The sequence below is a fragment of the Poromitra crassiceps genome, assembly GCF_964638095.1.
Source record: "Poromitra crassiceps genome assembly, chromosome: 2".
NCBI lineage: Eukaryota > Metazoa > Chordata > Actinopteri > Beryciformes > Melamphaidae > Poromitra > Poromitra crassiceps.
Window position 1 is genome coordinate 50,549,701 of NC_139624.1, and position 22,172 is coordinate 50,571,872.

At 43.3% G+C, this 22,172-nt stretch overlaps 1 protein-coding gene across 1 annotated transcript in view; it reads left to right on the forward strand.

Annotated features, from left to right (window-relative positions):
- Positions 1-3,372: 3,372 nt before the first annotated feature.
- The window catches only part of LOC310798021 (uncharacterized protein), a 68,299-nt gene continuing 49,499 nt past the window's right edge, over positions 3,373-22,172 (forward strand). Inside the window, exons 1-14 of the mRNA XM_083660488.1 lie at positions 3,373-3,434; positions 5,795-5,935; positions 7,681-7,811; positions 7,993-8,502; positions 10,271-10,416; positions 11,495-11,651; positions 12,990-13,128; positions 13,407-13,465; positions 14,313-14,462; positions 14,946-15,118; positions 16,843-16,873; positions 17,580-17,663; positions 18,438-18,563; positions 18,819-18,965. Of these exons, the coding sequence (XP_083516614.1) occupies positions 8,065-8,502; positions 10,271-10,416; positions 11,495-11,651; positions 12,990-13,128; positions 13,407-13,465; positions 14,313-14,462; positions 14,946-15,118; positions 16,843-16,873; positions 17,580-17,663; positions 18,438-18,563; positions 18,819-18,965 (1,650 nt within the window). The 5' untranslated portion in view covers positions 3,373-3,434; positions 5,795-5,935; positions 7,681-7,811; positions 7,993-8,064. The remainder of the gene's footprint in view (positions 3,435-5,794; positions 5,936-7,680; positions 7,812-7,992; positions 8,503-10,270; positions 10,417-11,494; positions 11,652-12,989; positions 13,129-13,406; positions 13,466-14,312; positions 14,463-14,945; positions 15,119-16,842; positions 16,874-17,579; positions 17,664-18,437; positions 18,564-18,818; positions 18,966-22,172) is intronic.

Below are 22,172 nucleotides of genomic sequence, written 5' to 3' on the forward strand. Positions count from 1 at the left end.
AGTGTACAATGAAGTTGAACAAGGGCAGCAAAATGAAGTCTGGCTAGCTATCGCTCGCCATACTCCAGAATGAGAAGCAGCTGCCCTGCCCCTGGCCAACCGAAAAGCCAAGAGGAAGCACATGGAACGTGCCCCAAAACTGATGTGAGAAGATGAGCAGTGTGTACCTGGTCACATGCATACGTTTGACTCCTTCCCATTCAAGCTGGCCTCACCCACCCTCCACACCCTACTGTCAGCCGTCCCTGCTTCTGATGAACATTGCTGACAGTTTAAAGTTTATTAAAACATGCAACAATGAAGCATACTTAATTAAACAAAATGTGTGAGGGACAGAATGTGAAAATGTAGATAAAAAGTACATCTAATTGTGTGTGTGTGTGTGTGTGTGTGTGTGTGTGTGTGTGTGTGTGTGTGTGTGTGTGATGTCACAGAAATAATTTGCGGAGGTCTACTTAGTTTTCTCAGAAGCCCTCCCTCTTGCCTGTCGTTTCTCAGAAACGAGCCTCTGTCTAGACTACAGAGAGCAGTGTGTTCACACCACAAACAACTGCTGCTTGCTTCAAGAGGAAACCTGCCTGTCTGCTGTAAGCTTGGGGAGTGTAGGTGAGTCTCTGACAGGCTGGGGGAGGGAGTTCCAAAGTCGGGGTGCAGCTCTCGAGGATGCTCGATCTCCAAAGCTTTTAAGTTGGTGGAACGGTGAGGGGAACAGTGGATGAGGATCGGAGGGTTCTGTTAGGGCGATGGGGCAGAAGGAGGTCAGTCAGATAAGGGCGGGCCAGGCTATGGAGGGCTTTGAAGGTGAGGAGGAGTAGTTTTAAGTTAATGCGTTCTTTGATGGGGAGCCAATGGAGAGAATGGAGGACAGGAGTGATGTGATCACGGGACCGGGTGTTTGTGAGCAGGCGGGTGGCTGGAGTCAATGGAGGGAGCGGGAGTTGATGCTGGTGAGGAGAGAGTTGCAATAGTCCAGACAGGAGGAGATGAAGGCATGGATGAGGGATTCAGCAATGGGGTAGCTTCAATGTCTGATTTTAACAATATTGCGGAGATGGAAGTATGAGGTCTTGATGATGGAGCTGACATGGGGATCAAATGAGACGGTGGGGTCCAGGATGAAGCCAAGGTTGCGAGCCAGGGGGGAGGGGTGATGGTTGTGCCGTCGATGGTGAGTGTGATGTGTCCCGTTATGCTGAGTGTGGATTTGGTGCCGATGAGAAGAAGTTCTGTTAAGTTTGAGGAAGTTGTGCCAGCCAGGTTTTTATTGCAGATATGCAGTTTTCAATGTTGGTGAGGGGTGGGTTCTGATGGGATTTTGTGCTGATGTAGATCTGGGTATTGTTGGCATAGCAATGGAAGTCCAGGTTGAATTTGCGGATGATGTGACCAAGGGGGAGTATGTAACAGATGAAGAGCAGGGGACCAAGGACTGAGCCTTGGGGGACCCCCTGCATAACAGAGGAGAAGGTGAAGGTGTGACTGGAGAGGGAGATAAACTGTTGTCTGTGAGGTAGGAGGTGAGCCAGTCCAGTAGTAGTAAATATTTTTTTAGAAAATGGAAAATGTAATATGTGCTGTTTGACTAAGTATCCAACCCCTTTCAATTTGGCAAACCTCAACTCAAATACACTATGGAGTCCCCTGCAATGAATGTGCAAGGGCAAAACAGAAGCTGCCTTGGCATTATAGCTACACTCACTGAGCACTTTATTAGGAACACCACTAATAGTGGGTATAGGTATCAGCTTTCAGCTTAGTGTCAACCGGCTACCAAAGTGACATTCGCCTTAAAGGAACACTCTGCCCATTTTTCAACCAGCTTTGTATCATTAGAACATCAGTAGTATATCAGAAAACTGTAAACTGTTTTGAAGTCTGTCATTTAATTTGACAGTTATTGAGTGTTAAAGTGTGGACCAGTGACATCACTGGTCCACACTAACTCAAATTAATAACTCATTAACTCAAATCAACTCTCAATAACTGTCAAACTATAAGAATGACAGAATGTGATGTCACTGGTCCACACTTTAACACTCAATAACTGTCAAATTAAATGACAGACTTCAAAACAGTTTACAGTTTTCTGATATACTACTGATGTTCTAATGATACAAAGCTGTTTGAAAATGGGCGGAGTGTTGCTTTAAGGTTTGACAAGTTGCATTCTGAGATACTTTTCTGCTGACCAAAGTTGTTGACTGTTTCAGTTTCAGAAGGGTTGCACCAACAACCATGCCATACTGGGGTCAAAGTCACTTATGGTGTGAGTTGCATACGTTAGTCAGTTTGTATAGCCATAGTAACCACCCGCAATGCCAGAATTGGTAAAATAGCTGTTGAACTCAACATTTTGACCAGAGTGAAATAAATCATAAACAATAAACACATGTTGCATACAGGTGTAATTGCACCTCAATTAGGTCAACAGACACTTTTGATATTAACTCCGACAAACCGGAGCTCTAAAATGATAGCCACCGCATCTTTTGCCCGGGACAAAATGATCCCTTAGGGCGCCAACCCTTTATTTTTGACAAAATGTTCCATAAGTCTATGGACAATTAGAGGGTTATTATGCTTTTGGCTTTAATTGAGTGTACCTGCGCTGTAAATCCTGTGTTATTCAGATAGGGTCCAAAATTAGCACCAGCCACCAGCCAAATGCTGGTAAAATATGCAAGTGGCTGGTAGATTTGCTTCACTCACCATCCCAAAAAAAACAATGGTAATCTATTGGGCTGGTAAAATTTGAACATTCACTAGCCATTTGACTGGTGGACAAAAAAGTAAATTTTTGAACCTGTGTTGAGATACAGGTGAATTTATTTCTTGTTATTGTGCTGTTGGCTTTGAGTTCAGGTGGCTGTGCTGTAAATCCTGTTGAGATGCACGTGAATGTGTCTTAGTTATTCTGGCCTTAATTCTGCATTATGTGCGCTGTGAGGGGGGACCTTTATGTGACCATGCCCAGGGGCCCATCATGTCATAATCCGCCTATGTATCTAAAGATTATTACAAAATTGGAGTGCTTATAATTCTCTTCCTTATAATTCTGTTCTATAGCCTACTCAGTCTGCATGTCCCATTGAATCAATATTTGTCCAATGAATCATTGTGTTTGATTGTTGAAGATGAGCTGTAGAAGTGAATGCAAACATTGAAATGAGTCTAGTGCTACACTGCCTTCATGAAAGTGGATTGTGATTTTTCTTTTTATCTCTCCAGCAAGATAACAGAGCTTCAGGCAACTATTTATAGTGTGTAGAAAATACAGAAGTGAATGAAGAAGTATCAAGCTGTTGAGAAAGTAGCGGTTTTAGCCTTCTGCATATGACCAACATGCTGTACCTTTGTCACTCTTCTGTATCAGTAATGTCTGCTTGCTTCTCCAAGTATTGGATACTCTTCAATAAGCTGAGGAAAGACTTCAGGTAAGAAAAAACTGGCTACACAATATGAAAACATATGGTGCAAGGACATCTACCTCAGTTTTTTCCAGTCTATGGTCCATACAAAATGCACTGGAGATTATTTAGAGAAATGTCCAAGATTAATAGAGCAGTATTGAATACTGTGATGTGAATTAAATGCTTTTGTTTTGTGGAGAGATTTTTCTAACTGCTGGTCCTATACTTGAATGTGAACACATATATCATTGTTTCCCCCTCAACATGTTCCTAGCAGACAGGGCAATATCCGGGCAGACTTTTATCAGGGAAACACTGGTGGGCACGGTGGCGCAGTAGCGCTGTCGCCTCACAGCAAGAAGGTCCTGGGTTCAATTCCCGCCTGGGACGCTGAGGGTGCAGTGTCCACATTCCCATGTCCTTAGTGCCTACGGCCCAGGTGGGGTTGTCAAAAATGTCCTTTCTGTGTGGAGTTTGCATGTTCTCCCCTGGGGTTTCCCCCAGATAGCAAACCCCAGCTAAAAAAACATGCAAAAAAAGTGGATTGTGAGCCGTTAATGACATTGGTGATGCCATGTGCAGTATGGTTATAGGTTTTCATACATGTAACATATTTGTCAGGCAAAGTTGAATGCTCAGAAAAGGAATACGACCTCAGAATCATGCCCTCTAAATAGTTGCAGTTTAAGAAGTGGTGCCTGTGGTTTCCCTCTTCAGCAAAACAGGTTACTCAACATGTGGCATAGAATGATGAGACTCCCTAAACCACGTTTACTGTTCTGTGTGTTTGTTCCAGTAGTGAGCAGTGGTGTGTGTGGCTCAATACAGCTGTTTTCTGTTTGTTCCAGTAGTGAGCAGTAGTGTGTGTGGCTCATACAGCTGTGTTCTGCAGGTGTTTGTTCCAGTAGTGAACAGTGGTGTGTGTGCCTCATACAGCTGTGTTCTGCAGGTGTTTGTTCCAGTAGTGAGTAGTGGTGTGTGTGGCTCAATATAGCCGTGTTCTGTTTGTTCCAGTAGTGAGCAGTGGTGTGTGTGGCTCAATACAGCTGTTTTCTGTTTCTTCCAGTAGTGAGCAGTAGTGTGTGTGTGGCTCAATACAGCTGTTTTCTGTTTGTTCCAGTAGTAAGCAAGATTCAAGATTCAAGTTTATTGAGTGTCCCAGAAGGGCAATTTGGTTTGCAGCGAGCGTAAAAAAAACACAGAGGCATAGGCACACATGATTAAAACAAAACATAAAAACAAACACAAAGCAGCAGATTAAAAATGCACAACAATTCAAAGTGCAAGTAAGAGTAAACTAAAACAGATACAAAGTGCAACTAAACAGGCACAAATAGTTTAAGGTGCGCATCAGTGCAAAGTGCAAGTAGATGCTAAATGAGGCCAAGAAATTGCACTGACAGACTCTCAGTGCAACACATTTCAAGAGAGATATAGAGAGAAATAAAACGCAATAAACCCATAAAACAAGTAAAACAAGAGACATTTCTGCAGGTTAAGATACATACCTCTAAGGTAGGTTGTGTAACAAAATAACTGAATGACAGACTGAACAGCGAGTCCCAAGTCAACTGAACAGCAGCAACAGTAAAATGCATTATATTCTCGCCTCTGCAGCATTTCTAACTCTAATTGAGACAGGCACAAAGGAGTTTTTATATCTATTTTTCTTAGCTAGAGGGGCACGAAGGCGAAGGCCAGATGGAAGCAGTTCGTATTCTGAGCTCAGAGGGTGGGCATCGTCTGAGCGGATGGACTTAACTTTTTTCAGCACCTGTCTGTTAAAAATATTGTCCAGGCTACTGAAATGGACTCCGGTTATTTTCGAAGCTACCTTCGTGCAGAGCAGTGGTGTGTGTGGCTCATGCAGCTGTGTTCTGCAGGTGTTTGTTCCAGTAGTGAGCAGTAATGTGTGTGGCTCATACAGCTGTTATGTGTTTGATCCAGTAGTGAGCAGTGGTGTGTGTGGCTCGTACAGCTGTGTTCTGTTATGTGTGTTTGTTCCAGTAGTGAGCACTGAGCAGTGGTGTGTGTGGCTTGTACAGCTATGTTCTCTTATGTGTGTTGTGTTGTGTTGTGTTGTGTTGTGTTGTGTTGTGTTGTGTTGTGTTGTGTTGTGTTGTGTTGTGTTGTGTTGTGTTGTGTTGTGTTGTATTGTGGTGAGCAGTGGTGTGTGTGGCTCGGCTCGTACAGCTGTGTTCGTGCCTGTGACAGTGTGTGTGTTCCACTGGTGAGCAGTGGTCTGTGTGGCTCATACAGCTTTGTTCGTGCCTGCAACAGGGTGTGTGTTCTGTGTGTTTGTTCCAGTGGTGAGCATTGGTGTGTGTGTGGCTCATACAGCTGTGTTCGTGCCTGTGACAGGGTGTGTGTTCTGTGTGTTCCAGTGGTGAGCAGTGGTGTGTGTGGCTCGTACAGCTGTCTTCGTGCCTGTGACAGGGTGTGTGGCTCAGGGCTGAGCTCCACAGCAAATGGAGAGGGAACCAATGAAAAAAGCCCAGCCAACAGATCTCCTCTCAAACCACAAGGTAGGCCGTCTCTGATTATTAAAGGAACACTCCGCCCATTTTCAACCAGCTTTGATATCATTAGAACATCAGTAGTATATCAGAAAACTGTAAACGGTTTTGAAGTCTGTCATTTAATTTGACCGTTATTGAGTGTTAAAGTGTGGACCAGTGACATCACTGGTCCACACTAACTCAAATTAATAACTCATTAACTCAAATCAACTCTCAATAACTGTCAAACTAGATGAATGATGAATAGTTTGACAGTTATTGAGAGTTGATATTTCAGTGGTGAGTGAAATTAGTTGGATAGTGATACTTGGGCCAGATCTGACCCGTCATGATATGACTTGAGCTGGCCCCGATTGGGCTCTCTCGATTCGTCCGGGTCCGTCCGTGCTTGCTGGGAGGGGGTAACTAGTTGCGGTGCGTATGTATAATTTTAGAACTAGGCCTATGAAATTACTTGGAATATAGTTTTTTATCATTTTGGAAATCAATTGAAATCCCCAATCTCTCCAAGTACCCTACCCTCTGTAAGCTGCTCAAGTACCCCTAGGGGTACACCTACCCCTGATTGGGAATCACTGCTGTATAGCATGGTTGTTTTAATTTTACCATCACATGTTTAGCATAGCATTATGTCTTTTTTCATCTTTAGTGTAAACATAAAAAAAAAGAAAAAAAGTACAGTACAACACCTGTATTTTCTGAAAAGTGGTTTGGGGAGGGGGGATGTAGCTTCTAAATCTAAACCAATAAATATATATATAGGCATAATATTATATAGGCATTGTGACATCATCAGTGATGTCATAAGAGGCATTGTGACATCATCAGTGATGTCATAAATCATCTTATGACATCACTGATGATGTCCTAGGCACTGTGATGTTATAGGCATTGATATTATGGTTTTTGGTTACACTCGAGGAATTGTGACATCACTGATGATGTATGTCACAATGTCTATGACATCATCAGCGATGTCATCAGTGATGCGAAGTTGGGCTGTGCATGCCAAGAGAGCAGGCGCAGCCAAGCTGTGTATGCGAGCTGCAGGGTGGGAGAGGCTGCGCAGCGGCTGAGCTAGCGAGCCCGTGTGATCAGCAGGTACTACACAATGCACTGGAGTATGTGTGGCGCTTCAGGTGGTTGACATCGGCCCGTTCTCCACCTTAAATCAGACTGAATAGTTTGAAATAAACAGGCTCTACTTTATACAGTAGCTTGCGAAAGACTTGGCTAGTCCTGGCTAGTCCAAGTATTCTGGTACAGTAACACACACACATTCTTGGCAATTACTCAATTTCACCTCTGTTCCAGTCATGTTTATTGAAATATCCTCCTGGATGGTATTTCTCCTGGCCAACTTGCATTATTATTATGTGTGCTAAATGAAGCTCCCACTTATGGCATGTGGAGAAGCACAGCATGTCTTCAGTTCACATATTAGTCGATGGCAGAGGTGCCCAAATTATTTCCTATGAAGGGCCAAAATTAATCTGGATGGATGGCCGTGGGCCAAAAATAAATGTTGATGTTATATGAAATTACATTAAATTATTTTATCTTATAGTCTATACTTGCAATACATTGCGTGGACTGTTCTTATAAATTACCCAACCACACTCTTATTTATCATCTTGCATTGCCTCCTAAACCAGCTCACCTCCAGGTCCAGCCAAAAGGGGCATTCAGAGTTGTAGCCCATTCAGGGAAGGAGGGCACAGCCTTGCTAAATTGTCCCCAATAAACCACAGCTCTCTCAGCAGAAGACGGCAGACCCCCAGCCCTGTTCAGAGAAGAACAGGAACCTACATACAGCCCAGCCAGGAGCTCCAAATCCTGGCTACAGCGTGCCTGAGTTGGTAATTCACTTGGACGAGAGCAGGTTGTTATTTCATTTTGTTCCACTTCTGCACCGGGTACTCTCATAACTCTCTGTAACATGCATAAAACATACTCATTCTACAGGACCCCACACCATATCTAAAAACAATTTATGAATGCTATGAATGAGTGCTGGTAGTTGTTTATAACCAATACACTGTGAATACACTTTGTCTTCCCAGCCCTTCCATTGAGAAACCTGAGTGTTCTCCACTGAAACATCACTGCTGTCAGTCAACTGCAGTGTGTCTACCATGAGTATCAAAGCACCAGCTAGTCAGACAATCAATCATACCACAAACTGCGAAGGGCATTCCCCAGACCATACTAATAGACCAGACCATACTAATGGCATAGTGCTGGCAGGAGAGTTTAGACCAGACCATACTAATAGCATAGTGCTGGGAGGAGAGTTTAGAGCTGTAAATGGAGAAGGAGTAAGTGATGAAGGAAAAGAGGAGAGATCCACAGGATTTGAGTCCTCGTCATCCTCCCACTGGAATGAGACAACTCCAGAGGACGGGAGGATTCAGGAGGAGTCCAACAGTGAACGGACTGAGGAGGAGAAGAGGAAGGAGAGAGGAGGAGAGGAGGAGGAGGAGAAGAGCACAGAGCGGAAACTTTTCAAGATAGCCAATGAGCTGCTGCAGACAGAGAGAGCCTACGTTGTTCGTCTCCACCTGCTAGACCAGGTCAGTGTTGTGTTGTTGGCTTTGGGCTTGATGTTGATTTAATGTCACATTTTGAAAGTTGTCTGTACCCAGAGCAGCTAAATGTCATCTCTAAAGGCTATCAATGCACAACACATACAGTATTATCAATTGACAACAGTTGTAACTATCATCAATTACTGTGTAGGGCACACATCAGCAAAATAATTGGAATGGAGTTGCATTTCTTTTTTTTTTACAGTGCACCTGAACGCAACATGCAAGATACCCGCCGAATAAGTGTCCAAATGTTCATGTCATTCTGGCCAATACTCCACTTCTGTTATAACATTTCAGTCTGGAATATGGAATAGGCTATCTTTCAATAATCCTTATGACTAAAAGGCTAAAAGTAATCTCATGTGTAAGAAATTACTGTTCTACAGTCATTTATTGCGGCCCTGGGGCCTGGGCCCTGTGATTGGTTTACTGGATACCACCAATCCAATACTTGTGAATAATTCTACGCTTAAAAAGGCGTGGTTAAATGGTTAGCGGCGTGGATTCTGCTGTTTAGCGCCAATGAAAAATTAGGGAATGCGCGTGACCACACCCACTAATAGTGTCGGGCCAAGCCATAAACGCAAATTTAAGGCCAGGGGGAAGATAGATAGCCTGGGTAAACCCATCCCCCACGTGACCTGCTCTCAGACCTGCTCTCAGTCACTAGGATTTGAATGGCCCGTTCGCTAGACGCTAGTGACTGGGAACTGAGAGAGCAGGTCACGTGGGGGCTGGGTTTACCTAGGCTAGAAGATAGAGCCCATAATCTCCAATGTGTGGCCCTTCGCTTACTTGATGTAAGTCAGTATGGCCGTCAGGAAAAAAATGTTGCCCACCCCTGGTGTAGGGAGATCTATCATACATGCCACATATTTGTAAATTTCTTGCTCCAGCAACACGTTGCAGGTCTCTTACTCAGGCATCTTTCTAATCTATTAGAAAAAGTTTTACCTTGTATTATATATAGCAGAGGAGCAGATGGCATTTAAGGGGACATTCACACCCAAAGCGCTTTTGGAGCTGCCAGCGTCTTTCTGCAATTCATTCTCTATGTAAGGACTCGCTAAACGTGCTCCTCTTTTAATGAACGCTGGTGGCGTCTTTTGTTTTTGGAGGAGCGCTATGGGCGAGGGATCCTCAACCTCCGCTGCTGCCAGAATTGGCAATAATCTGCCTTTCATGTTGACAGTGAACAACATCAAACAGACAAAACCAGCTGGCTATCGTCCGTGTGGTCGTTGTGTGCTCAACTCTAGTGCACGCGACTGCAGGGCAGGGGGAAACAAAATTAATTGCAAAAAAACCGCTCCGTGCGCTGTGTTTTGTGCACAATGGAAGTGCCCTCAACATGATTTTCATAGCGTTCTGACTGAAAAAAAATGCTTTTTGTGTGAATGTCCCCTAAGTGTGCCTGTCTCTTGGATTCAACAGCTATGCCTCCCTCCTAGCCTCTGTCTGTACCCTGTAGACTCTGACAGACTGTACCAACAGCTTCAGCTCAGCATAGGCCTACTTTCCACTGATGCGTAGCACATGGCAAGGATGCCTCTGTTCCCCTTCCAGTTTGCCATTGCAATCTAAGTTTTTTGCATCAATATCATCGCCTTCTAGAGGCATAGAATGGGAAGGAATTGCGACTGTGTCAAATCAACTTTACTTCCTTGACAATGACAGCACATTACTTAGGTAAACGCTGAACAACTAAAAACATGATCATCATATCCTGTTTCTTGAACCCCCAAAACAGGTGTTCTGCTTACGTCTAACGGAAGAGTCGGGTCGAGGCTCATTTCCTCCGGAGGTGGTGAGGAACATCTTCTCCAACATTTCCTCCATCCACTCCTTCCACAGCCAGTTCCTGCTACCTGACCTGGAAAACTGCATAGGTCATTGGTGGGTGTTCATATTCATATCACAACATTCAGCACCTAAACAATCCTAACAGGATGCGCTATCTGTGCTTACTGTGCCATTATTCACTATGGAAATCAAGTGACAATCATGTGACAATTTAAACTGCAGTTAGTGTTCACTATAATCTTTTGATTTTGGATTGTTTGAAAGAAAGAAAGAAAGAAAGAAAGAAAGAAAGAAAGAAAGAAAGAAAGAAAGAAAGAAAGAAAGAAAGAAAGAAAGAAGGGGCACTGTGTAAATAAAGCAGATTGCATTGGGAAAGCATGTGGTTCCTTTTACAATCCAGTTTCACCATACTTCCTCTGTACACAGCAATGTTCATTGCCGAATATGTATGGTACAGATAGTATGTCGTCATTGTATTGGGAAAGGATGTGATAATAACCAGGCCATACTGTTTCCTTACTGAGTAAATTGTTTGCTTTGTACCTTTGCAAAACATACATCTTAGATAAGCCATAAGATATATGTTGGCCTTGATTGAAATTCAAAATTCAAGATTAATTTTAATAGCCAGAGTGAGTTATCATATTAGTGTATGACTAAGTGCAGTATGCAGCGCAGGATAGTGTTCTTGGGATAATGTCCATGGGGGGCACCCCAGTCGTTGCAGAGCCAGTTGTGCAATGGGGGGCAATGGGGGAGGGGGGCTTTCGGGTCTCATTGAAGAGGTGGATGGCAGTTGGGTAAAAGCTGTCCCTGGTACTGGAGGTTCTGGTATTGCCATAAATCAGTCTTCTGCCATGGGGGGGGGGGGGGGGGGGGCCCTGGGGGGGGACCCTGAAGTTGATGTCCTGGATGGGTGAAATGAAAAGGAAATAATGGATTATAAAGGTTGGTCTGGTAAGATCTTGATAACTCCATGGGGAACAAAACCTTTTTGAGGAAAGTGTGTAGCATGATTGCTTATAAATTAAGCTGTTTACCACCATTACCACCAAGGATTCCAATTCAAATTAACTTTAAATATTTACTGTACAGCCGGGCTGGCAGTGTTTTCAGTCCAAGCTGGTTAGCATGGTTTGACCCTTGACATTTCCACTGTCGCCAACCCAAGGTGTGAGAAGCCAGGCTTGGGTGATGTCATGCTGCAGCACGCCCCCTTCCTGAGGATGTATGCCCACTATATTAAGAACTTTGACCAGGCCATGGAGCTGGTGAGGACCTGGACCGAGCGCTCTGCTGCCTTTAGAAACATCATCCAGGACATACAGGTATTACTGTCCAGGTATACGTTTAGAAACATCATCCAGGACATACAGGTATTACTGTCCAGGTATACATTTAGAAACATCATCCAGGACATACAGGTTACTGTCCAGGTATACGTTTACTTAAGATTTAAGCATCCTGGATGTAGGGAAATGAATGTAGGGAAACAGTGGATGGATAAATCCAGAAGGAGGCGGTAATGCAACATAAAGGATGCCAACTGCCATAAAACACCACAGAAGAAGAAGAAGAAGTCAGCGTCCTGTTAGTGTGGGCGTTTGGTGTCCAATACCAATATCCCAAAGAGCACCGCTCAGATTTTGGTTTTCAAATGTATTTGTGTAAATGTGCTACAATGGTTAGTGGACTAATAAAGTATGTTGTTGCTTGACAAATATGACTTATAGTGTGTATCAAAATTTTGATGACTGAGGGCCAATTTAGGGACCCAACATTGGGGGCCGCCAAAATAAAACGTAACATAAAGTAATTCCAAAACAAATATTTTCTTTCATTAAATATTGTAGACTAAAAATCATGTCAGTTGTGAATCATGTGAGAAATATATGTCAATTATTAGGCTGTAAAAAAGGACCCATTTTAAAATGTTTTTTTCCTCACCAAAATTTTGCCTGGTTTTGGAATGTTATTTAGCCACCTTCCTGACAAGCTAGCATGAAATGGTTGGTAGCAACAGATGCCTTAAGTATCTGTTTCATATGATACCAGAAACTTCACTCAGGCTTTAAAACTGAGCCCGCTAGAGCCTCTGAAAGACAGAAAACCTATCAAGAATCGGACCAAATACCATCATGTCACCGACCCAACTCATCGCTAGCCTAGGTAAACCCAGCCCCCACGTGACCTGCTCTCTCAGTTCCCAGTCAACGTGTCTGAGAGCAGGTCACGTGGGGGATGGGTTTACCCAGGCTAACTCATCGCAGGCCACAAGAAATGTTCCCAAGGGCCTGACTTTGAGAACCCCTGATATAGTCCTACTAAGCTTTGTGTAGAACTTGTACTTTTGACTGCTGCTCTTAATCAGGGCATCATCTGAAGGAAATACCAATTTATATATGTGAACTGTCTTTGTATGGGAGTGATGGATGAGATGGAAGCAAGACCATCCAAGTGATGCAACATGTAGCTCAAAAAAGTAATCCATTGCAGCCAGTAATGTTAGTGTTAAAACCATAAAACAACAATCTATGTTGAGTTTTCATAATGGTTTCTCACTATAGATATGAAACCGAGCACAGATCAGTAACAAAGCACATAGCTGTATTCCTCTGCAACTACACTGCAGCGGTTTGAGTGGGACTGATGGTGTTGTCCTTTAGAGTGAGGAGGTTTGTGGCAGCCTGAGCCTGCCGCACCACATGCTGGAGCCGGTCCAGAGGGTTCCTCGCTATGAGATGCTGCTGAGGGATTACCTGAAGAACCTGCCTGAGGAGAGACCAGACCACAGCCCTGCTTACAGTTAGTTGGACACTCAATATCCAGGAATGAATGTGTTAAACAAGCTAAAGATGGACCACCCATGTTATTTGATTAACGTGAGCTTTCAAAGACTATGTTGAATAATAATGCTTCGTCTTAGTTCTTAGCTTACAGTCGTCTACCACAATGCATGGTCTTAGTTTGTCTGTCAGGTGTTTATAGTCTCTCTTTCCCTCTTTAAAATGCCTGCCTGTCTCTGAAAGCTCATTGGTTGGTGATGAGCAGTAAGAGTTTCTTCATTTTGTCTCCTCCCACAGAATCCTTGCAAACCATTTCCATGGCAGCCATCCACTCAAACAGTGCCATACACAAAGCTGTACGTTGCCTTAATGAACATACTAGACGGTTTTGATATTGTTTATTTTATTAAACAAACAAACGAGCATTGTTTTTAGCTTACCAACAAAACGAACAAAATTGGCGTTCAGAGGTTTTCACATGTCAACAATATACTGTTAAATCACTGTATACAGTGCATATTGTGGGCAAAAAAGCTGCATTGCTTCTTACTAAGTCACATAATTTACATGTGTAATATTTCCTTACTGTAACTGTGTTACACTGTACAAATAGATTCTAATTAATGTCCTGGTTTTCAGCCATTCAGCTATTGCTTTTTTTAAAGGATTATTTCATCGAGGATGCCACAGCTGCACCATTATGACTGACAATTATGACAACTGATAATGTAATTATGTTGCTTTAATTAGGTGTTAGTCTTAATTATTTGCAGAACAGAATTATTTTACTAAACCTTATTCACCTTATGTAGAAGAGATAGTCTGCTTGAGAGACTAACAGGAAGTGTAAACACTATTGGAAGTTCTGATTGTGTTTACACTTCCTGTGACTCATAAACCTAGTCTTACACATATGTGAGTCAAACTAGGTTTGACCAGGTGAGTCAAACTAGTTTGAGCAGGTAAAACAGTCGGCATTTTGAACAAGAAGTCGTGACACAATGGGTCAAGTGGACGGGGCTACATAAATTCGGAATAAAAATAAATCATCTGGGCGTATTTTATTATTCATAATAATTAAATTTTCTATATCACTAATGTTGTGATATTCAATCAGAAATGACTAGTCATGCTGCCCTAGTGGATGCTGCTATTATTGTTCCATTTAGAGTGTTTATAGTTTTCTGTTTTCCTGGCCTGTAGGAGAGCCTGAAGCGGCTGCTGGAGATCTATGAGATGGTTGGGGAGGAGGAGGTGATCAATCCGACCAATGAGTTCCTGAAGGAAGGTCGGCTCCTCAAGCTTGCTGCCAGGACCACGTGGAGAGAGAACGTGGAGAGACAGCTCTTCCTGGTCAGACACTGATCATAGATAGAGATATCCATGCAGCCCCTGTTGTTTGATCTAAAAGCGTGGCTTGATGACTGTTTTCATACCTGCATGTTCTTACAATCATTCTGTTGTTGCTTGTGCCTGCTAACATCTGTCACATTTTATTGTTGAGATAATGAACCGCCAAAATAATCGGATATTTACGTAATTAATTTGAGCTTTGACTTAACGTTCTCTTTCTTTCTTTGTTTCTTTGTTTCTTTCTGTCTCTCTCTCTGCGTGCCTCTCACCCACTCCCACTGGTTGCTTGTAATAATTGAACTGGGAGTTTAAGCTGATTTCGCCCTTTTTGTAAATCGCTCTGGATAATTGCATTAGCTGAATATAATGAAAATAGTGTGGATTACAGATTTTAATCCCAGTAGAACAAGCTATTGCATATTAAAAGGTAAGGTTTTGAAAGTTCCCATCTGTAAACTTTGGTCTTGAACGTTTCCCTTGCAGTTCAACAACTTCCTGCTGTGCTGCACTCCCAAGTTCAGCCTGGTGGGGCAGCGTTTTACTGTGCGGGCCCGGGTCGGGGTGGAGGGCATGCAGGTACAGCAGACCACCAATGAAGACCACCCACACACCTTCCAGGTCTCTGGGAAGGAGAGGACGCTGGAGCTGCAGGCCAGGTGTGTGTGTGTGTGTGTGTGTGTGTGTGTGTGTGTGTGTGTGTGTGTGTGTGTGTGTGTGTGTGTGTGTGTGTGTGTGTGTGTGTGTGTGTGTGTGTGTGTGTGTGTGTGTGTGTGTGTGTGTGTGTGTGTGTGTGTGTGTGTGTGTGTGTGTGTGCATGCATAAGAAGAGGCAAATGGAAATCTGGAAGCCCTATAATGCCAACTGAGATTTTGCACCTAAACTAGCTACACTGCATCATCTTGTCACATGATCAAATAGAGACTTGACAAAAGACAGCAACATACATAATACCCAGTAACCATCATTTCATATCTGTATATGACAAAACTACCAAGGAAAATAAGAAGTTATTAATTTAATTGGATAGTTTTTTATATATATATTTTTTATATTGTATCTAGAATAAACTAAATTTTGTTAAAGTCCCTGGAAACCAAAATCCACAAAAACGTTCTAACTATGTTATTTAGGGTCTTATGTTAGTAATTTTGTGCCTCCGAAATTATTATACATTACTTTCAACCCAAAGCCTTAAAATCGCCACTTTTCTACAAGATTCTAAAAAGTACTTCCTCATTGAAGACAGCAGTGCGCGAGGTGCTAAAACGCAGGAGCTTATGACGTCATAAGCTCTATATAACCTTTGTACACGCGCGCAATCCGCACCCACCTATGGCAAGTCCGTTCTTTGCCCCCAGTGACAGCGCTCCCTCGCTGTCCGTCTCCTCTGTATGCAGTCTGCCAAGCGCTATGCTTGTGAGATTAGCAAGGTGTCGGGTTTCAGGCCATTCTCTCTCTCTCTCTCTCTCTCTCTCTCTCTCTCTCTCTCTAGAGAGAGAGAGAGAGAGAGAGAGAGACAGAGCCGCGGAGCAACGCGCGAACACACACACTCAGAGAATGGCCTGAAACCCCACACCTCTCTCTCTCTCTCTCTCTCTCTCTCTCTCTCAGAGAGAGAGAGAGAGAGAGAGAGAGACAGAGCCGCGGAGCAACGCGCGAACACACTCACACACACACACACACACACACACACACACACACACACACACACACACACACACACACACACACACACGGTGTGTGCACTCATCTCTCTTTCTCCGTTTCCCTCCCCCCTCTCTCTCGCGCTCTCCGAGAGACAGAAATTTCCCTGCTGTAGATGGGACACGCCCACACATTCCGCGGGAGAAAGTACACTCTAAAAAATAATGAAATCTCATGAGTTTTGCCATGGCTGTCAAACCTAAATTTATATACTTTGCGACGTTCATCATCGTTCAAATTTGGCTGGTGGCTTATTAACATAGGGTCCTGTGATGTGATTAACTCAAAATGCTAAATAATAAAGAAATATTTCTGGTTTCCAGGGACTTTAAAGTTTGCTACTGATTTTTTTTTAACCATGATGGAGATGGGTTTGCCTCTTTGAGAACATCGCAAATGGCACCGTTTTTAATTGAACATAATTTCTTCTTTGAACACAGGCGTAGCTATTTCCAAGGTGGCACTGAATCCCTTGCAAGGGCCATTCTCCACCCAACACAGGAGGGCCTGCTCTCACTACTCCCCCCCTCCCAGTCTATATTTATACCCCTGCCTCCTTCCAGAAATGTTTTGGATAATGCCACCTAATCACACTGTTTCAATGTGGTTGTTTCCACATTCAGTCTAATATCAAATATAATACCTTTCTTTTCTTTTTTCCCTCTTTTTCCCCCAGTTCTGAACAAGACCAAGTTGAGTGGATCGAGGTACCCCCTTTCCACACACATTTTAAATACTTTATTTGGTTCCACAAATTACATTTCATAAGCAGGGAAACAAATATATCAGGGTCAATTAATACTGAGCACTTATGGATACACATAGCACCTCCTTCTCCACACTGCTAGACTGCCAATAATTGCTGAGACAGAGCAATATTTGACAGTTTGTTTGGCTCTTGCCCTTGTCAGGCCAGCAATCTGCAGGCCTCTCATGGTGCATTTATGTACATGTCCCAGGCTTCCAAATATAAGCACACTGTATCTACAGGTATAACCTAGGCTCGTGATGGTCTCGAGTAGTGGTTGGTATTTTATATATTTGTCTTGGAATGCCTGGTCCATGTACAGGTCAAAGACACAGCCTACCTCTACCATCAGCACCTGCTTATGGCTGGTGTCAACAAAAACAGCGTCGGGTGTATTGGGGATATTACACACACACACACACACACACACACACACACACACACACACACACACACACACACACACACACACACACACACACACACACACACACACACACACACACACACACACACACACACACACACACACACACACACACACACACACACACACACACACACACACACACACACACACCCCCCACATCTATAATGTTGGATACATTGGCTAAAGAAAAAAAGGCTAGTTCCATGTTTTCTGAATGTTTTCTTTTAATCTCCAGGTGATTCAGGAAGCCATTGATGCATTTCAGAGGAAAAATGAAACCTTTAAGTTGGCTTCGAAGCAGATCGATGTGGAAGTCTCAGTAAGTTGGAGAATATTTATTCCAGGGAAGGTATGGAATCAGCGTCTTTGCAGTCTTTTGATTGGTCTAAATTGACATGCATGTATGTTTGCAGTGTTGGGGAGTAGTGAACTAAATGTAGTTGAACTATGTAGTTAAACTACATTTTGCAGTAGCTTGCTGGTAGTTCAACTACATTCATATTTGCGTAGTGAGTCAAGTAGTTAAACTACTTTTTTGTCATTTTTTTGTAGTTTAACTACTCAAACTACAAACTACAATTTTCTGCAATAAAATTATATATTATTTTACCATTACTGTTGAACCAGAACCCCCTTTGACAGGACTGCCCCTTTTTCTTTCATCCTGATCGCTTTGAAGGCAGCATAAACCGTGAAGGCAGCCAGGATCCCACTAACGTTACTGTACTTCTTGACAAGACACACAGCCTACTGTATGCTGCCTCTGATTGGCTTGCCCTGATATTTTTACCCTAACCTTCACCAATCGTAGACTAGTCTTTACTGTTGATTTGTCTGATAAAACAAAACCCAGAAGAACTTTTTGTAGGCTATTATATTTTATTTCATATATGTATACATTGTCAAAAAATTTTTTTTTAACAAATTGTAGTTTGAACTACTTTTTCTGCGTAGCTTGTAGTTTCCTAAACTACATATCTCCCAGGGTAGCTTTGCTGTAGTTTCAACTACTTCCATTGTGAAGTAGTTGGTAGCTTCCTAAGCTCTGCTTTCAAAGTAGCTTCCCCAATGTTTGTTTGTTTGTTTTTTGCAGACAGAGGAGCTTGGCCGCCGTGCCCCTCGCTGGATCAGGGACAACGAGGTGACCGTGTGTATGAAATGCCAGGAGCCTTTCAACGCCCTCACCAGAAGGAGGCACCACTGCCGAGCCTGTGGCTGTGTGAGTGACGTGTGTGCTTCAACACACTGTAGTCCACATCCGATTTAAAAAGAGAGAGAGAATGACAATGATGGACAGATAAAGTAAAAATACATGGCCTGTGGCAAAGTATTTGAGAGGCTGTGTGACTAACAGACTGTGAATTTATTGATTTACTTATTGTACGGTGCATGTGACTTACATTCCTCTGCTGTCCCCTGCAGGTGGTGTGTTGGAAGTGTCATGTGACTTACATTCCTCTGCTGTCCCCTGCAGGTGGTGTGTTGGAAGTGTTCAGACAACAAGGCGGCTTTAGAGTACGACGGTAACAAGCTGAACAAAGTGTGTAAAGCCTGCTACCCCATCCTGACCGGCCAGGACAGAGGGGAGGGGGTCGAGGGCAAGAATACAGGACTACTGGAGGTGAGTTTTCTAAAGGTCAAGGGTCATGAGCAGGGTTTAGCTTTCATATTAACAGAAATATACCTCTTATTAAATTATATAATATCCAGATAATATTCACACTAACTGGGAAGTCACACTGAGAGGCAGCTTCCCAGATGCAACCAGGGAAGCTCACCTTTTTAGTCAGACATGAATTGTTATGGCATGAAACGGAGTATATAACGGGTGATAGTTTTCTTACACACCACTGCATTCTGTATGAAAAAGTGAGTTGGCCTTCTCTGTCAGCTAGAAGAGAGCAGCACTGCCTCTTATTTATTGACAAAGCTCTGATTGGACAACTTCCATTGTATCTGTCTTCACTTCTTACTCACGTCAATACTAGTTACTGTACGGTCTCACATCAGGTTGTGTGAGACTCCTGGGGCGGCTGTGGCTCAGGAGGTAGAGCAGGTTGTCCACTAATCAGAAGGTTGGTGGTTCGATCCCTGGCTCCTCCAGTCCGCATGTCGAAGTGTCCTTGGGCAAGACACTGAACCCCAAATTGCTCCCGATGGCTGTGCCAGCACCCTGCCTGCGTGAATGGGTGAATGTAGGCACATTGTAAAGCGCTTTGGATAAAAGCACTGTATGAATGCAGTCCATTTACCATTTTACCATTTAGCCTATCCCACGTGTGAGGACCGAACAAGGAAAGACTGCTTTTTCGTTTTACGCCCCTAACAAATGGAATAAGCTCCAGGACACTCTAAAGCTGGAGCAATTAATCTCTCTGGACTCGTTTAAGGTGCTCCTCGAGAGTACCCTACATGAGGAGTGCACATGTTTTAGTTAACTGTTTATCTGTTCTTATTGCTCTTACCTTGTCTGTCTGTAAACCTCTGTATACATATGATCTTTTGTAACAGGGCACTCTTGAAAATGAGAGCTTGCTCTCAAGAGCCTTCCCTGTATAACAAAGGCAAAATAAAATAAATACAAATAAAATATGGTAAATAGTGTGAAACTATAAATTACGAGGATTGAGTGCATGTGTTCAAGGAATAGTTGGCCCAAAAAGAAAATTCCATCATCATCTACTCACCCTCATGTCATAACTGGTGAAATTGGTTAGTCCATGATATAACACAGGGAGTTTGCCAGCACAACTTTGTAGCAGCCTTCTCCAAAACACCTGAGTCAATTGGGACGTTCTTTTAGAGTTCCAAAACAAAAACAGCCAAACAATCACACTGTGAATAGAAAGACCTACACATTATATCTACATTCTTATATCACTAGATTATGGTGTAAATATAGGTCTTTTTATATCTCTGAAGAACTGGAAAAGGCTGCTCTGGAGTTGTGCTGGCAACCTCACTGTGTGTTATATGGACAAACTTCACCTGTGTTTCAACTAGCATGAGGGAGAGTAGATGGTGACAGAATTTTCATTTTTGCGTGAACTATTCCTTTAAGGAAACAAAGGATGCTTTTCTGAAAATATATATATTTTGACTTTTTGTGTGTGTGTTGATCACTGACCGGGGGGTCATAGCCACCTTTTTTTTATTCACTACTAACTACATCACTAGATGCAACCAGCAGCCTCTAGTGGTCCCAGAATAGAATAAAATATAGATCTGGAAATTATCCCTAATATTAAACTGAATAAAAACAAACAACGAAGAGAGAGATCCCCTCCCCCCCTAATGCCATCATGAATACAATCTCAAAGTCATGACGTGTGCTTCGATTTCAAGAGTTGCATGAAGGTTCCACCAATGCAAAGCCCCTTGTAGCTTCATTTGACCAATAGGAGCCCTTTGTCGAGGCAGGCTCTTCCGGGTCATCCTCCTCCCAGCAAAGAAGAGCAGCGGGCCGGTGGCGTGTACTTTTTTCGCCACTGTGTTGTGTTTGTGGGAGCCCTCACACCCCAAACAAAAACTGCTTCCAAACCAAGTCCACCTCTCCATTCTGCTGAGCCAAGAAGAGGAAGCGAGAACATAAACAGCCAGCCAGAGTTGAGAGGTTGAGACGCAGATTGATCTTGTGCCGTGCGAGTTAAATCCGATAAGAGGCGCTGGTTAGCCATTTTGCGCAGACCAAAAGCCTCTCTCGTCTCCCTCGCTCTCTCTCTCTCTCTCAAAATATTTGATTTTTGGGCAACAAGGAATCTGTCCCACAGCCCTCTAGCAGCAGAGCAGCCATGTCGGAGTACCTGGACGACCCGTCTGTGCTCACCAAAGACAAGCTTAAGAGCGATCTCCTGGCGCACAACGTGGAGCTGCCGAGCGGAAACCCGACCAAGGACGTGTATGTGCAGCTTTATCTGAAGAACTTGACCGTGCAGAACAAGAAAAATGCAACAACTACTACTCTGGACGCTTTCTCCAGCGACGAGGAGTTACCGCCGCCCGTAGTGTCCAACAGAAGCCGCTCCTCTGGCAGGGTGAGTTGCAATTGTCCGCGCTGCTTTCACTTTGTTTCAACAATGCATGGACATTCGACATTTTGTTGCAAGTTCCTACAATAAGTTTGTGAGTGCCGTACCTTTTTGTAGTCATGTGGCTTGCTATGGGGGTTCTCCAAACAAACAGACCCCCTTCCATTTGAGAAGATGTAGTTTAGGCCTATGTTTTTCCTGTATTATAGCTGAGATGAAAACCACAGGGAGTGCAACATAAGCTCAGACTAGTCACCATTCATTCTCCCATTGGTAACCGAAAGGAAATAATGATGATGATGAAATGTAACCACTAATTTTCACATGAGCATCTTTAAATGAGCTAAAGCGGCAAGTGTGGACCGCACTTTAGGACTAACTTATTTGGGGGGAAACCAAGTAGTCCCATGGCCTCAATTCAATGAATCTGTGGCAAAGCCCGACACGCTTCAGGCCCACAACCACACGTTTCACACACGTTGTTTCAACTTCCCTTTCCCCAAAGCTGTGGGTAAAATAGAGCAATAAAAGTTTCCCGCTCAATCTCAGCTTTGCCTTTTTGCTAAAGAATATTTGACGTGGAAATAGAATTACAGCAACTATGGTGTTCCAAACCAATCTATAAAGCAATCCGGGTGGGGTCTCTCACCTCCAGACCACTCCAAACTTGTATCTCCAGTACTTGAATAGAATAAATGCCTTGCTTATTTTCATGAAATGACCCTCCAGGTGTATTTGCTGAGACCATAACCCAGATCATGGGACTGTGGGAAGACGCCAGATGTTTTGTTTTGTGAATG